We start from the raw sequence: 17,279 nt of genomic DNA, 5'->3' as shown, positions 1-17,279 counted from the left end.
GGGAATGGGGGTAGCACAAACCCACATACTGAGAGTTATAGAGTGGAAGTAGCAGGGCAGCACAGAGTATATCAGGAGATACATAATGTTCTGCAATATATAAGAAACTAAAAAAATTCGATAATTTCACAGGGGCAATGATATGATGTGAGGAGGGGAATGGAGGCAGCAGGAAGCCACAGACTGAGAGTTGTATAGTGGGAAGAGCAGGGTCCCTTGGGGGACCAAAAAGGGGTCCGGCCACTACACAAAGTGCGTCAGGGAAGCAAGATATGCCTATATACTAGATCTCCAACCAACGTAAATTACCGAACAAGTTTAATTCTAATTTACCATCCTCATCCCGTAGCGAAGCATGGGTATTCGGCTATCTACAATGTTATTTATACTGTGGGTTTAATATTTACATTTATTTTTTGTAAACAGACATTATTAAAATCCCGGGCAACGCCGGGTACTCCAGCTAGTTTAGAATAAAACTGAAACATTGACTGGCTAAGACTTAGGTGGACATGGACATCTTATTTATGGAATTAGAAGACCTGTGAGTGCTGCAGCATACCAATTTCTATATTACTGACCAGTGGCGTAACTAGGGGCTTGGAGGCCCCAGGCAAACTTTCAAGGTGGCCCTCCTATTTAATTTCTAGAAACCCTTGGGTCTATATGTGCAGCTGTGTTGGTACCAATGGAGCCAAACAGAACCGGCAGAGAGGAGGGAGCTATACAGAATGCTGGTCAGAGCCACTCCCAGTCAGCCATGGGGACACCAAGTTCCTCAGGTGGACCCAAACGACAGAGGAGCCTCCTCAGGGAAGCGGGCCCAGCCGGCAGGAGTCGGCATAGTTGCTGTAGACCACAGATTCTCAAACTCAGTCCTCAGGACCCCACACAGTGCATGTTTTGCAGGTCTCCTCACAGAATCACAAGTGAAATAATTATCTCCACCTGCGGACCTTTTAAAATGTGTCAGTGAGTAATTAATACACCTGTACACCTGCTGGGTTACCCGCAAAACATGCACTGTGAGGGGTCCTGAGGACCGAGTTTGAGAACCTATGCTGTAGACAATGATCCAGGAGTCTGGAAATCCAGGCTGCAGCTTCGGGCCTTTTCAGACAGTGAAGCTTGGTAAGCTTCCCCCTTCACCGTGCAGGCACCTGGACATTTGCCAGTCTAGCCACCCTGTAGTTATGGGATCGAGATCCCGGCAGTCAAAATGCAGACGTCGGGATGCCAGCACCAGCATCCCAAACGATTGTCTGCTGGTCCACCGGGGAGTTAAGCCGCATGGGAGGGGGAGTTAGGTTTAGGCGATTCAGAGGAGGGATAGGTTTATGCTGCGGGAAGTGGGGGTTAGGGTTAGGCTATGTTTGGTTTAGGCATTTCGCACACAACACGTAGTTACGCCACTGCTGCTGACGTATAGCTGAAGACACTAAGGCAAGTTATGTACATTTGGGAGTGAGTGCCAGCTTTTGCCTCTATTTAATATCTAGAGAGAGAGTGCAAGGGGCAGATAAACGTTTATCAAACCAAAGAAGCACACTAATGGGCAAAGCCATGTTACACTGCAGGTGGAGCACATGTAACATGTGCAGAGAGAGTTAGATTTGGGTGGGGGGTGTTCAAAGTGAAAAATTAATTGCAGTGTAGAAATAAAGCAGCCAATATTTACCCTGCACAGAAACAATATAACCCACCCAGATCTAACTCTCTCTGCACATATTACATCTGCCTCACCTGCGGAGCAGTATGGTATTTCCCATTAGTGTGCTTTTTGGTTTGCTAACAAACCTGAATAACCCCCTCTGTTCAAATCAACAACTTTGCTTAAGGGTTAAAAAGACCTAGGTGAATATAATTCCTGCATGTGATAAAAGCCAGTGTATAGTGACTCGCAAGGGAAATGGATGTGAGCCAAGCCCTATTTTAATTTCTCGTGATGTTTGTATAGACACAGCAGCAGCCCACAGGCAGCCGAGACTGAGACACCGGGGCTGGGCAGTGGGGGGCATAGGGCTGTAACACACTACACGGCTGGCGCCGCCCGGCAAAAACCCGGCCGGCTTTTTACCGCTGCCGTGATGCAAAGACACATTGAGCACAATGTGTCCTTACACACGGCACGGTCCCGGCCCGGCTTCCGGGTTGCAGCCGGAACTATTCACTGGAAGGGCCGGCGCCGTGCCGTCTTTGCAGCCAGTAAACCGTGTGTGTGAAGGGGAGCTTTCACACACAACGGTTTTTCCCCAAGCCGTGTCTAATGCTGCGCATGCGCCCAGCATCACACACGGCTCAAAGCCGTCCTGTGTGAGAGACTGCTGGTTTCTCCCGGATGGCAAAAAGCCGGACCTTTTTGCCATCCGGGGAAAACTGGCTAGTGTGTTACAGCCCTTAGAGCGCTGAGACACCGGGGCTGGGCAGGAGAGTAGTGTGGTCAGTACACCCAGCGGTGCTGCCACTACTTCCCCCAACATGTCTTTCTCACATACTAAGTCAGACGGAATACATACTAATTACCGGCGGCCGGGATGTCGGCTGGAAAAGATACCGACAGCGGCATCCCAGACGCCAGTATGCTGGCAGCGGAGTGAGTGCTAGAAAGCCCCTTGCGGGCTTGCTACGCTCGCCAAGCTGCGGGCACGGTGGCTCGCTGCACTCACCACAGGTTTTATGCTCCATGTTGTGGATACCCATAGAGGGAGAATAGCCTGGTTCGACGGTATTCTGGAGGCGGCATTTCACCGGCTGTCAGGATTCCAGCGGCTGCATTGGAGAAATTTCCCAAAATCTCTAACTTTCTGATTATCGCACCCTATTACATCCCTCCCCCCCCCCCCCCCCCCCCCCCAAATGACAGAGTGAGGTGTCGGAACTGGTAGCGACATAATCGACATGGTTGTGCCATCATCAGGGTTTTTTTCGACAACTTGGATCTATTTTAGCCTCTAAAAGTCTGCCCTTAATAAAAATGGCCGCCGCGGGTGCAGTGGAACTGATGGCACGGTGCCTATGGCCACTCTACCCCAACTATGAGAATGACAGAAAAGGCTGTAATCTGCCCCGGTGACGTTTATTACAACCGCTACGAGCATTTCGGCCGGTAATTCCGGTTTCAGACTTCCGCCAGGTCTGTGCGTGACGTCATTAGGTCTCAGAGAGGAAATGGCCTGGGCGTGATGTCAGCATATTAGTCGGTGCTATGAAGTTGCTGCGGGCGGCTCTTTGGTTGTTGCTCCCGGGGTTGGCCCGATGCATGGAGCCGGTGTCCCTGACACTGGGGGCATTCATCGTCTCCGGCCTCAGCTACTACTGGTTCAGGAGCCCCACTGAGGACTGCACGCCGCTGGACAGGGCTCTCAACAGCACAGGTGACCTGCTGCTAGCTCCGGGAGAACTACAAGTCCCATCCTGCACTGTTTGTAGTGCCCCAGCATCTGACTACAGATTCCATAGGGTTGGCTGCTGTGTCTCCTACTGCATGCACACACACAGTTGGACAATGCTAGGGCATGTTATGGATTTATGGGAATGCAGTATCATGTGAATGGGGTTTGTTTATTTATTTATTAACCGTTTATTATATAGCGCAGCATATTCCGTTGCGCTTTACAATTAAGTGGGTTTAGTGGGTGTGCTTTCCAAATCCCTATTGTTCTCACAATGACACATAGTTAATTATGTGTTATTTACAGTTGTAGTGCAGTGCAGTACATGACCTTTTTATATTGTGTCTTCTGAATAAGTTTTTAATGTAAGTAGTTAAAGTGTTGCGATTTTTGGAATGTGGTCTTATGCTGGCATGTGGGGCGCACCTTCCTTCCACTCATCCTGGTGTCAAGTAATAAGATTTGCAGGATTGCAGACTGCTGGAAGGTGTGATAAATCACCAATAAAATCATTAGGTTCATGTTCAGTGAACTGATTATAGGTGTATTGCCCTATGTACGTATAGTGTGTAATCATATCTAGCAGTCGGGTCATGTTGGGTAGGTGTAGTGCCCCATGTATAGCGCATAATCACTATCTCATGTTGGGTAGGTGTAGTGCCCTATGTATAGCGTATAATCACCCTATCATGTTGGGTAGGTGAAGTGCTCTATATATGTATAATATATTCACCATATCCAGTGGTCAGTTCATGTTGGGTAGGTGTAATGGCCTATGTAAAGCGTATAATCCCCGTTTCCAGCAGTCCGGTCATGTTGGGAAGGTGTAGTGCCCTATGGTGGAGGTTCAGTTATTTGATGGGCCCTATATTACATTTCCCCGTCACTTTAAACGGGGCGGTATGCAATTGGTTACGTGCCCATTGTTTTATCACACTGATCATGCCCTGACGTACCGGGTTTATCTGTGTAAAATGGCTAAGTGCTACTTAAGTGCTGGGTGCAACGTGAAAAGTGCCTTTTGGATGCCCAGAAGGGTTACTTAGCACTTTTTTTGCTCGCTAGCATGGGGAGGCTACGAGCAGAAATGTTAGCGTGCCCGTCGGCAGAAACAATTGAATAGGTGCCGGCGGACACGTACAGCTGGTGGGGGGTTATTACCGTTTAATTGCCCCCTATGTCTTTATAGAGTGTAATATAATTGTCGCAATTCAAGTGGATGGAATACTTTTAATAAGAGCAGAAGGCTAGAGAAGGGGTGTTTCTGGTCGCCATTGCAATGTGACCTCCAAGATTAGTCGGTCAGCTGCAACTGTCCCCCAATACATAATATCTGCCTTTTGTCTCAGCACTGCCATCAAGTTAAAAGTCGATGGCCAAAATGTAATAGCCTGCGATTTGTGGGCATGGTGCAAATTCAGCAATGTAGCTTCTAGGTTTAAAGTGGTAATGGCTGCAAAATCGTTTTGGTGCCCACATATCACAGGCTATTACTCTCCTAGAGTCTAGAACCTGTTCTATAGCCCACCGTTAGTGCTGGTTACATAGGTTTGCCACTTTCTGGCAATAAGTATTGGTCTGGATTGCTATTTCTCATTTGCACCCGGTATCATTAATATCTGCCTGTGTGTAATAAATGTCTCCTTCCAGCCCTGCAGGTGGACTTTGACCACAACATATTTGGGCAGCACCTGGCAAGGCTGGTCATCCTAAAGGGATTGACTGGTTTTATGAAAAATAAGAACCCTAAAAAACCCCTCACCCTTTCCTTTCACGGCTGGACCGGCACCGGCAAGAACTACGTCTCCCAGATCCTGACCAAGAACATTTATCCCGGCGGAAGTAAATATGTGCATCTCTTTGTGTCAACGCTTCATTTTCCACATGCTAATCAGATTGACAAATACAAGGTAATGAGGATGTTGCAATGAAATGTAACAGTACTTTGTTTCCTGTCTATGCCAAGCATCGTTCATCTGTGTGTTAAATTTACAGGCACATGTATCAATTATCGGGCTTCAGACCTTGGTGAATCTGACCGCTTCACAGACCCCATAGAAACATATGGGTGTTACGGGTGCTGTCGAAAATGGAGGGTCCTTCCATGGAGTGTTAGGGTGATCCTATAGGTTGTAAGCTTGCGAGCTGGGCCCTCCTACCGCTATGACTGTCTTATTACCCAGATTTGGTTTATCACTGTTTCCAGTTGTAAAGCGCAATGGAATATACGGCGCTGTATAAGAAACTGTTATTAATAATACTACATATTTGTGGGAATCTATCCAAAGCAGGTGGTTTTAGGGGATATGGAGCAAACGTTGATTGATATATAGGTCCCTAAATTTGCTGCAGATGTTTTCTCAGTTAGTCCCCAGCTGACAAGATTTCTTGCATTTTTTTATTTTTTTGTCTCCTGTTTTATGGCTGAAATGCAGCACTTGTGAATGCTGTTTTTGTAAATGCAGAGGAAAATAGTCAAGGGTTTCACAGTTATTTCTTAAGTTTGCTGCCATTCTTCTGTTACAGCAAACCTTGGCTACCAGACCATGTGACTCAGAGTTGTTCCTTCCGTTTCGCTCTTTTCTAAACAGAACTTTCTTTTGACTTGTGCTAATGATCCCTCCTATATCTGAGAATTAACCAACAAGTCACGTCTATCATTGTAATAGGACCAGCTACAGTCCCAGATCAGGGAGAGTGTAAAAGCCTGTGAGACCTCCATCTTCATATTTGACGAGGTGGATAAGATGTACCCAGGCCTTATTGATGCCATCAAGCCATTCCTAGATTACTATGAAAACATTGATGGTGTCTCTTACCGAAAAGCCATCTTCATCTTCCTCAGGTAAACTAGAGACCACTAAACCAGTTATTTATTTGTGCGTTCGTGCTCCAGCAACACTCGCTATACAAGTAGAAAATTGTTAGCATGGTAATTCTACAGTGCATAAAAAAAAGTCACCTTGAACCCCAGAAAAATGTCAAATAACATTGGTAACAGTAGAGTAAGCCATAAGCGAAGCCTTTCAGGTTCTTACAAGGTATCAAATGGCTGATTTTTTTTTAACCTCTTTTATTAACTCTGTAAAAATGATAGTAAGTGTTTGTTCACCAAATTAAAGCCTCTAGATTATTTTGGGGTACAGAAAAATGTCTAATGTGACCTATTTTTATGGTTTCAAAAATATTTGGGGAAAAAGACGTCACTCCCATCTACAAGTTCAAAAATTAATTTCAGATCTATGCAACAACCCACAAATACATGTCCCGCATAATTCAACCCTTTTTAGAAAAAAAAACTTGAAAGAACACCAGTTATTATTGGCCAAATTATGTTATCATTGGTTATTTATTTTGATATTAGACATTGCAGACATTCAGCACCTCACATGGCATTCAGTAGCGTGTGTTGCCAACATATGTTCTCTGTTTGTAGATATCTTTATATCTATAGTCTAAATTCCATCTTCACTTTGTCATGTGGGTTCTCTGTCCTAGACCCTATTCACTAGTTTGTTGCCATCTGGTGTGGGTTCAGTTCCACACGGACTCATTCATACATTGCTGTGTAAGGTTATACCGATTTGTCGTAGTTTAATAGTCAGTGTTGGTGCACTTTGTGTCTCAGTAACACAGGAGGAGAGAAGATCTCAGAGCTGGCGCTGGACTTCTGGAAGAATGGAAAGAAAAGAGAAGACATCCAGCTGTCTGATGTGGAGCGGCACTTATCCCTGTCTGCCTTCAACAAGAAGGACAGTGAGTGTGCAAGTACCAAAAGGCTTCAAAACTTGATATAATCTCTCTCTGAAATATAAAATTAATACGGTTCTCAGCTGTAGTCCCAGTGACTTTAGGTCTGACACATCAATAAACACAACTGTATCCTTTTTAAAAAAAAAAAAAAAAAAAACATAGGACCAGATGTAATGGAGTCTGAGTTGGCCAAAGGTGCGGGTTGCCGGACGAACTTGGCAGTGTTTTTCTTTTGTTTTTTTTAAAGGGGGCAATCCTTTACAAGGCATGGTTTTGCCTTGAAAATGATTGCCCCTTTAAAAAAAGTTTGTGTTCAGCCGGCATCCTGAATTATATCTCGCCCATATTTTCTAGTTAAAAAAAAGCCCCCATAAACACTGACATTTTACTGATGTGGACTTTAGTTTTGGGAAAGAAACTAAACTAGGAAAAATGCAGTCCTCCCCCTTTTTTTTTTTTTTTTTTTTTTTTTTTTTTTTTTAATAAGGTTTTTTTCTTTTATATTTTAAAAATCTACTTTGGTATATACTGCTTATAACAGTGCAGTTTTTTTAAGATCATGAATTTAAATGTGGGAAGAGTTATCATGGAAATAGTAAACATTCGTCTTACAAAAGCTTTTTCCAGAACAGCTTATCCTCCTGTAAAAAATATTTGACTTTTTATTTTTTTTGGGGGGTGGGGGGTTAGTTCAAGTTTAAGAAGTAATTGAGGTTTATTTATTAACATTGCATCGGGTGTAAACTGGCACCATGGCCATAACATCCAAGTTTTTGGGCACGGGATAAGTGCCTGAGTACTTGGGCCTTTTATTATTTTACATTATTATTTTAAATGTAACACTGGAATACACACAATGCATGATTACCTTACCCCACCTGTGGCTGAGGGTCAAGCAGACCTTTGGTAGTCCAGGGTGTGGAAGAGATATTGCCACTACACAATTTCTGGTCCTTCCATCCAGATTTCTACACTGGCATGCTGAGGTCTCTCGGGATCATGGCAGCACGTGTCACAGATAGGCAAATGGCCATTCCCCCGACCTGTTATTTAAAAAAAAAAAAAATAAAGTGTTAACTGAAAAACATACATGCACACAATCCTTATTTTATATGACTGTAAAACATTGAGCTTTTGTGTATAACACTGTATTAGGGTTGTATTTTATTTATTTATTTATTTATTTATTTATTTTTAATGATCATTAGTTGGCTGTACATTGCTGTGGGTACACCCAGTAATGGGAGTGCCTGTTCCCTGCCTGCCAGGCTAATGCCATGTTTCTGTACGCAGGTGGATTTTGGCACTGCAGCCTGATAGCTAAGAACCTCATAGACTACTTTGTGCCGTTCCTGCCACTGGAGTTTGAACACGTGAAGATGTGCGTAAGAGCGGAGTTCCAGCGACGCGGCCTCGTGCCAGACGAAACCATCATCACCAAGGTGGCTAAAGACATGACCTTTTACCCCAAGGAGGAGAAAGTTTACTCAGTTAAGGGCTGCAAAGTTGTGAACACTAAACTGGATTATTACCTATAATCGGCCAACTTTCACATCGTGTTCTAGACTGACTGCCTTACAATGGGATTTTAAAAAAACATTATTAGGAGCAGGCTTGGACTTCATACAGTTGAAATAAAACTGTCCAGGCTCTTCTATTGCTGTACGACCGGACAAGGAAGACTAATGAAGGTGGTTACAGCAAGCAAGGAGTTTTATACATGTCCTGGAGGTGACATTGTGCGGAGCGGAGGATCGTGAAAACCTCACTCCAGGCTTCAACAACTGTTCTGCTGATTTTTACAGAAACTTCAAATCACTTTGATAAAAGAAATGTTTTATATGATTTAAGTGTTTTCTACATTGTTTTTGTGTCTCCCTCTCCATCCACATTATTCCATGTTACAGAGTAATGAAAAAGCTCTAAATACAGGTATATGCTCTACTTAGTAACATGAGGTAACCTGCTGAGGTACCGGGCGCAGGAAGGGAACCCTTACTCTGGCCTCTGTTCCAGTACCACAATCCAGCATTATGTTTATAAGTAAGCTTTAATAATGTGACTTTCCCTACGATCTGTGATCCATGGGACTGGCTGGTAAGCCTTGGTGATGTTACTGCATTTACCTTACTCCATCCTTGGACAACGTGATCTGTCAGGGGTTTAGATAGGGACCTTCCCGTTGTAACTTAACTTTGTTCAGTTGCCGGTCCGATCACCAATGTAGCTTGTTCTTATATGGCAGTCGGCATCCCCTACATGTGACCAGAAAAAGAGTTTGAGTGACAATGTGACAAATTGCGCAGAAATGGGCAGCTCAAGCAAATGATATCCAAATAAGTGTCTCTCCAGTACACTAAGTCAAACGTACAGTGCAAAATGGGTGGTATCAATTTACACAGAGCGCCACATGAGAGCCAACGTCTCTAAGGCTTGGTCAGAAGATAGTGCAATACAGTAACATATAATACTTAAGTGCACATCCCTTTTTTTTTTTTCTGGAAATTGATCTTCGCAGTATTTTCCTCTTCTCCCGTGTATTCAAATTATATAGGGAGAAAACAGAATAGTGCAAAAATGTGTAGTACAGTACTTTTAATTTCAACAAAACATACACACATAAAATTTGATTGGTTTGTGCAAATTAGCAAAATACTTCAGAACAACATTATCCACTGCATTCAGTGAATGCAGTGGATAATGTTGTTCTGAAGTATTTTGCTAATTTGCACAAACCAATCAAATTTTATGTGTGTATGTTTTGTTGAAATTAAAAGTACTGTACTACACATTTTTGCACTATTCTGTTTTCTCCCTATATAATTTGAATACACGGGAGAAGAGGAAAATACTGCGAAGATCAATTTCCAGAAAAAAAAAAAAGGGATGTGCACTTAAGTATTATATGTTACTGTATTGCACTATCTTCTGACCAAGCCTTAGAGACGTTGGCTCTCATGTGGCGCTCTGTGTAAATTGATACCACCCATTTTGCACGGCATCCCCTACATGTCACTGCCACCCAGTCTCTGCTGTACAGGGAATGGAAATAGGCTGATAATGGCCATTCACGGCAACATTTACCAAAAAATAAAGGAACGCTGAGTAATGTGACCCCAGTGACGGTCCCATGCTGCCATTACTGTATTACACACTGTGGCTAACATCCCATTAGCTCAACGGGTGGTCTTCAGTATGCCGCCGGCCGCGATCCCGACTGCCAGCATACCTCTTGGGGGTCCACAACCCCCCTGGAGGCAGAATAAATAGAGTGGCGTGCCACCGTGCCCGCAGCGTGGTGAGTGCAGCGAGCCTGCAAGGGACTCCTTAGCGCTCGCCCCACTGTCGGTATGCCGGCGGTCGGGATCCCGGCGCCGGTATGCTGGCCACCGGGATCCCAGCCGCCGGCCACTCATACTACACCCAGCTCAACATAGGACAGAGATACGATGCAAAATGGACCAAACCATTCTGTTGACTTAAGGAGATTGTAAATGATGTTCCTACTAGAACTCTAGGTTAGTAGACACTGAAATTACCTCTGTCATACAGAATTTATGCATCTACAGTACAATTTTCACTTCTTGGATTATCACAGATATAAAAGTGGTTTATTAATTTTTATATCTATAGTCAGCTTGGCCCCATTGCTAGGAGCATCTGCACTATCTCTTAGGGAGGTAGTTTACATTGTGCATTTCACGTAGCGTGACAGTGTGGCTCTATGGCTGCATACACACAGATTCTATGTCCAATCTTTCTGGTTGGAATGAAAATCTGGTAATATATTGGAGCAAGTAAATGACAATTGCCCATTTGCTTCCAAATACTGGAAAACAGACCTAAATGGACATTCAGGCAAATCCATTTGATTTAACCAATTAATGTGCAAAACTATTTTTGCACATTTTCCAGCTTTTGGGAGCAAATGGTTGACTTGCATTTGCTCCCACAGATTAATTACCAGGTTTTCATTCCAACTAGAGAGATTGGGCAGATAATCTTATAGTGTGTATCCATGTTATTCCTCACTGCCCACAGCACTATTTTTAAATTGCTTATCTGCTTAAAGAATTGGACCTGCATACAGTGGTGGATTTAAGGGTTAGGTCTCCCCCTTGACCATAAAATCTCTTGTCAGCTTCTTCCTGAACCACATTCAAGAGCTGCTCCTGCCAGTGTCTGATACGTGGGGTAGGAGCCCGGGGATGAATCACAGATGCAGAGTTCTGATAGTCTCTCAGTCTCTGGCTCCGCCCCATTCATGGCAGCAGGTACCATCTATCTCTCTACCCTCCCCACCTGTTACCCCCCCCCCCTCCCCATTAAAGCAGCTGCTTATCCTGGCTGACTGTCGCCTCTAAAAAGAAGGATCAATCGGGGGTGGGTGGGGTGGAGTCTGCCGTGACGGCCCTAGGCACTTGCCTCACGTGTCCAGTTGGAAATTCGGCACTGCCTGCCTATACGAAACCTTTTGTTTCCTGACCTAGCACTGGGTGCCCACATTATCCTTGGTAGTCGGTACTAGTAAATGACAGTGGTCTGCTGCTCCCCCTGTGTCAACGTCACAACCTCTGCAACTGAATTAGATATACCACGGCTTCTGCCATAAAAGTCAAAGGTGAACGTGGAGTAAAGAAGAAAGATAACGAGAAGTTGATTAGTGGTTGGAGAAGTGGGGAGGAACAGAGGTTCGAGTAGAAAGGATAATATATTTATAACGAAGAAGAAAAGCTGAAATGCAAGGCGGTCATGTCAGTTAGCTTTCTAGATGATGACCAAACTGCAGGGCTCCTTTACCACAATGCAATGTTTCTGCCTCTCTCGGTAATAGGAGCTTGCTGATATGTAGGTGAGATGTCGTGTGGTCACTGTAATATTTGCAGTGTCGGATGTTGTATATTTTTATTGCACTAGGTTACTATATAATATGGAGTGTGCCTGGTGTGGGAAGGCTCAGGGAGGGTGTGATATATTTGTATCCTGTTTATGCACTGGTTCCTTTTTAGGAAAGTAAATTTAGTGGTTACATGTGATGTCATGTGTCCAGGGCTTCTGTTTTCTTTGCCTATACAATATTGTCTTTTTGCCTTGTCTGCAATATTTCAAAAAGTTCTATGGGCCATTGCCTGGCCTGGGCTCCTGGTGCTGTGAGTTAATTGCTCTGGATAACAGCTGCTGATATACAGCATTAGTATTGTCTGGCCTGCTTCTTCCCACTCACACTTTTATCTGTGTCACCCTTTCTGCAGTTAAGGTGCATACACACGGTGAGATATTGACTAAGTGGCGATTTTGACTATGCGATTTCACTTGAACGCCCCAGAGTCACCGATTTTGACTATACTAGAAACTAGATTGTACATAATATAGTCATAATTGCCTTTCCTGCACAGTCTATTTTTTCTTACGATACCGACCACACGGGAGCATGCAGTGGTATCGCAAGCTGTGTACACATGGTGCGATATGTGCTAACTTTTCTTACGATTTTGACTATATAGTCAAAATCGTAAGAAAACATTGCACCGTGGGTATGCACCTTTACTTCTCTGCAAGCAGGGTTCAAACAAGCTGCTCCAACCAATCAGACGACAGCTTACTAATGATCTCACAGGAAAGAGGCTGATACTGACATTATTGTAACTGTAGTTTCCTCTTCCTGCCACACCTACTCCACTCAGAGCAATGATATGTATGGTGGGCTGTCCATCGATGGTTGCCATTGATGACACCATCAGTACTAACCATCGATGGCACATAAACCATCTATGGCAAACCATTGACTGTTTGCACCACTTAATAGCCACCGCTGAAAGGTGCTGCTGGGCCGCGGACCAATAAACAAAACGGGGGCAGGACTTAGCGGGTGTCGGGGGCGGGGCTATGCTCTGTGTCCCAGCACCTTTAAAAAAAAAAAAAGTAAATAAATAATGATAAAGCTGATTATCTTTACAGGAATGTAAGCTATACCTTAAACATACCTTAAATACACTTTAAACCTTTAGCCGCTGCGGCTGCTATACTTAATTCACACTCTACGCACCTTTTACGCTATTAGCGTACAGAGTCCCGTACAGTGTACGGACTTTGCGTACACACGCCGCGCTGACGGTACAAAGTACTCACAGCGCATATACACACAGAGATACACTTTAAACCTTAGCAGGGCAATGAGGACACGACACCAATTGTGATTTTACCGCTGGGTTCCGACACCACAGTCGATTATTTCTGAAAGGGGGTTTACAATACAAATTATACACTACAATACAAGACAATATAACAGAATAATGGCTACAGTCAATGTACATACGTGATTGGAATTGCTTGCGCTACCCGGCCGGTCCCCAGTCATCTGATAGATAACTTTGTGAGTCTTGTGCCAGGCCAGGCTGCAGCAGGCTTTATTTATACAATCCTTCCAAAAGCAATACAATGGATGCTGTAATCCCTTTGTCCATTGGACACAGGAATGCACTTTTACAGTACAGGAGAGGTCATAGGTTGATTTGAAAAGGTAGGCGATGTCTTTCTCAACTGCTCTTGTGGGTGGTCTCCTCTGGATTCCCGCCGCATACATAATATACAGTAAATACAGTTTATATCTATATTCTGCTTCTGCACATAACTATCCGCAGGAACATGCGATCTTCCGCAGACCAACACTGGAATGTTATCCTTAAAATACCCTACAGCTGGATACCAAATACCACCTTATAACCTTAGTCTGTCCCCTCTTATCCTGTAAAGGTGAATCCCTTTGTTCTGCAACCATTTAAACAGCTATAACTTTCTGATGTGGTGCAAGGAGACTATGTGTACATTGTGCACTATGTGGATTAAATATGTAATGTGTTTTGATGGCTCTCCATGCGTACGCAAACTCTGCCGTAAATACCCATACCGCGCGCCGATGCGCAGGACCGCGGGAGCGACCATACGCAAATTGCGGATATGTGCACGCACGGCAGAACAAGTGCACGCGCAGTGGGCATGTGTGTGCAGTTTGTACGTGATGTGTGTTCTGTAATATTTTTCGACTTTGACAATAAATATTCCTTTATGTGGTGCCATCGATGGAGGGAAACAATCTGGTTCTCTTCCATCGATGGCAAAAGCATTTGACGTCGGCCATAAACCATCAATGATTAGGACTCATTTTATATTGTGCAATGTAGGTAATGTTGCAGCAAGCAGCCCTTCCCTCCATTAGTACTGCATTTTCAGAACCTAAAAAGCCATTAAAAAAAACAAAACTGGGGGGGATTTATGGAAGTTTCAGGAATTAAGATAACAATAGTTACCAGCCCATCAAAATGACAGAACAACATAACGGTAATGACAGCGCCGGCGGCTGTGCACAACACTTGAATTGCTCTGTCGGGTGCCATCTAGTGTCCGCCTGTATAGTCCACATAACCTCACATTTTATCTTCCAACATTGTGGGGTGATCATATCATACAACCCATTAAGAACCTAGCAATCTGGGGTACCATTATGTAACAACAGGTAGCATCTATCCTTGTGTATCAATGCCTATTTCTCTGACGTCCTAGTGGATGCTGGGAACTCCGTAAGGACCATGGGGAATAGACAGGCTCCGCAGGAGACTGGGCACTCTAAAAGAGTGCCTAAAAGATTAGGTACTATCTGGTGTGCACTGGCTCCTCCCTCTATGCCCCTCCTCCAGACCTCAGTTAGATTTATGTGCCCGGCCGAGCTGGATGCACACTAGGGGCTCTCCTGAGCTCCTAGAAAGAAAGTATATTTTAGGTTTTTTATTTTACAGTGAGACCTGCTGGCAACAGGCTCACTGCAACGAGGGACTAAGGGGAGAAGAAGCGAACCTACCTGCTTGCAGCTAGCTTGGGCTTCTTAGGCTACTGGACACCATTAGCTCCAGAGGGATCGACCGCAGGACCCGTCCTTGGTGTTCGTTCCCGGAGCCGCGCCGCCGTCCCCCTTACAGAGCCAGAAGCTAGAAGAGGTCCGGAAAAATCGGCGGCAGAAGACTTCAGTCTTCACCAAGGTAGCGCACAGCACTGCAGCTGTGCGCCATTGCTCCTCTTGTACACCTCACACTCCGGTCACTGATGGGTGCTGGGGGGGGGGGGGGGGGGGAGCAGCAATAATTAGACCTTGGCTGGCAAAATAATCACAATATATAGCCCCAGAGGCTATATATGTGATAAATACCCCTGCCAGATTCCATAAAAAAGCGGGAGAAAAGTCAGCCGAAAAAGGGGCGGAGCCATCTCCCTCAGCACACTGGCGCCATTTCTCCCTCACAGCTCCGCTGGAAGGAAGCTCCCTGGCTCTCCCCTGCAGTCTGCACTACAGAAGGGTAAAAAAGAGAGGGGGGGGGCACTAAATTTAGGCGCAGTATATAATTTATAGCAGCTATAAGGGGATATAATTCAGTTAGTCCCTGTATTATATAGCGCTCTGGTGTGTGCTGGCATACTCTCTCTCTGTCTCCCCAAAGGGCTTTTTGTGGGGTCCTGTCCTCTGTCAGAGCATTCCCTGTGTGTGTGCGGTGTGTCGGTACGGCTGTGTCGACATGTTTGATGAGGAGGCTTATGTGGAGGCAGAGCAGATGCCTATAAATGTGATGTCACCCCCTGCGGGGCAGACACCTGAGTGGATGGACTTATGGAAGGAATTACGTGCAAGTGTCGACTCCTTACATAAAAAATTTGACGACATGCCAAATGCGGGACAGCCGGCTTCTCAGCTCCTGCCTGCCCAGACGACTCAAAGGCCATCAGGGGCTCTAAAGCGCCCGCTACCTCAGATGGCAGACACAGATGTCGACACGGATACTGATACCAGTGTCGACGACGAAGAGTCTAATCTAATGTCCACTAGGGCCATTCGTTGCATGATTGAGGCAATGAAAGAGGTATTACACATTTTTGATATAAACTCAGGTACCTCAAAAAAGGGTATAATGTTTGGGGAGAAAAAACTACCAATAGTTTTTCCCCCATCTGAAGAATTAAATGAAGTGTGTGAAGAAGCGTGGGCTTCCCCCGATAAAAAATTGGTAATTTCTAAAAAGTTACTAATGGCGTTCCCTTTCTCGCCAGAGGATAGGTCACGTTGGGAAACACCCCCTAGGGTGGATAAAGCGCTCACACGCTTGTCAAAAAAGGTGGCACTACCGTCTCCGGTTACGGCCGCCCTAATGGAGCCTGCTGATAGAAAGCAGGAGGCGATCCTGAAGTCTGTATATACACACTCAGGCATTATACTGAGACCAGCGATTGCTTCAGCATGGATGTGCAGTGCTGCAGCTGCGTGGTCAGATTCCCTGTCGGAAAATATTGACACCCTAGACAGGGACACTATTCTGCTAACCGTAGAGCATATAAAAGACTCAGTCTTATACATGAGAGATGCACAGGGGGAGATCTGCCGACTGGCATCTAAAAAAGGTGCTCTGTCCATCTCTGCTAGGAGAGGCTTATGGACTCGGCAGTGGACAGGGGATGCAGATTCGAAAAGGCACATGGAAGTTTTGCCTTATAAGGGTGAGGAGTTATTCGGGGATGGTCTCTCAGACCTAGTTTCCACAGCAACAGCTGGGAAGTCAGCATTTTTGCCCCATGTTCCCTCACAGCCTAAGAAAGCGCCGTATTATCAGGTACAGTCCTTTCGACCCCAGAAAAACAGGCGGGGAAAAGGCGGGTCCTTTCTGTCCATAGGCAGAGGTAGGGGAAAAAAGCTGCAACAAACAGCAGGTTCCCAGGAACAAAAGTCCTCCCCCGCTTCTTCCAAGTCCGCCGCATGACGGTGGGGCTCCACAGGCGGAGCCAGGTACGGTGGGGGGCCGCCTCAAAAATTTCAGCGATCAGTGGGCTCGCTCACAGGTGGATCCCTGGATCCTTCAAGTAGTATCTCAGGGGTACAAGCTGGAATTCGAGGCGCCTCCCCCCCGCCGTTTCCTCAAATCTGCCTTGCCGACAACTCCTTCGAGCAGGGAGGCTGTGCTAGAGGCAATTCACAAGCTGTATTCCCAGCAGGTGATAGTCAAGGTGCCCCTACTTCAACAAGGACGGGGTTACTATTCCACACTGTTTGTGGTACCGAAACCGGACGGTTCGGTGAGACCCATTTTAAATTTGAAA

At 45.2% G+C, this 17,279-nt stretch overlaps 1 protein-coding gene and 1 long non-coding RNA gene across 6 annotated transcripts in view; one reads left to right on the top strand and one right to left on the bottom strand.

The window, feature by feature from the left end:
• The first annotated feature begins 3,011 nt into the window (after window positions 1–3,011).
• TOR1A (torsin family 1 member A) lies at window positions 3,012–8,990 on the top strand. The gene is made up of 5 exons (XM_063936677.1): window positions 3,012–3,374; window positions 5,043–5,302; window positions 6,062–6,237; window positions 7,021–7,148; window positions 8,439–8,990. Exons 1-5 carry the CDS (start codon window positions 3,206–3,208, stop codon window positions 8,681–8,683), a joined length of 978 nt encoding a protein of 325 aa, XP_063792747.1. The 5' UTR covers window positions 3,012–3,205; the 3' UTR covers window positions 8,684–8,990.
• LOC134948599 (uncharacterized) overlaps window positions 6,723–17,279 on the bottom strand; it is a 45,714-nt gene continuing 35,157 nt past the window's right edge. For 4 of the 5 annotated variants that reach the window (XR_010182982.1, XR_010182981.1, XR_010182980.1 and 1 more), the window contains exons 4-6: window positions 9,272–9,400; window positions 8,024–8,188; window positions 6,723–7,196 (exon numbers count right to left, since the gene is read on the bottom strand). This is a non-coding gene — a long non-coding RNA (uncharacterized LOC134948599). Of the gene's footprint in view, window positions 7,197–8,018; window positions 8,189–9,271; window positions 9,401–17,279 lie in introns of all 5 variants that reach the window. The other variant, XR_010182979.1, reaches the window with a different exon arrangement.

This window comes from Pseudophryne corroboree, chromosome 8, assembly GCF_028390025.1.
Source record: "Pseudophryne corroboree isolate aPseCor3 chromosome 8, aPseCor3.hap2, whole genome shotgun sequence".
NCBI lineage: Eukaryota > Metazoa > Chordata > Amphibia > Anura > Myobatrachidae > Pseudophryne > Pseudophryne corroboree.
The sequence above is the reverse complement of the archived record's forward strand: the minus strand, read 5'-3'. Positions and strand labels throughout refer to the sequence as shown.

Excerpts from the sequence above, each read along its gene's own strand:
- TOR1A (XM_063936677.1), top strand. The coding sequence starts at position 3,206 with ATGAAGTTGCTGCGGGCGGCTCTTTGGTTGTTGCTCCCGGGGTTGGCC. Across the intron at positions 5,303-6,061 it reads ATCAGATTGACAAATACAAG|GACCAGCTACAGTCCCAGAT; the intron begins GTAATGAGGATG and ends TCATTGTAATAG. Across the intron at positions 6,238-7,020 it reads GCCATCTTCATCTTCCTCAG|TAACACAGGAGGAGAGAAGA; the intron begins GTAAACTAGAGA and ends TTTGTGTCTCAG.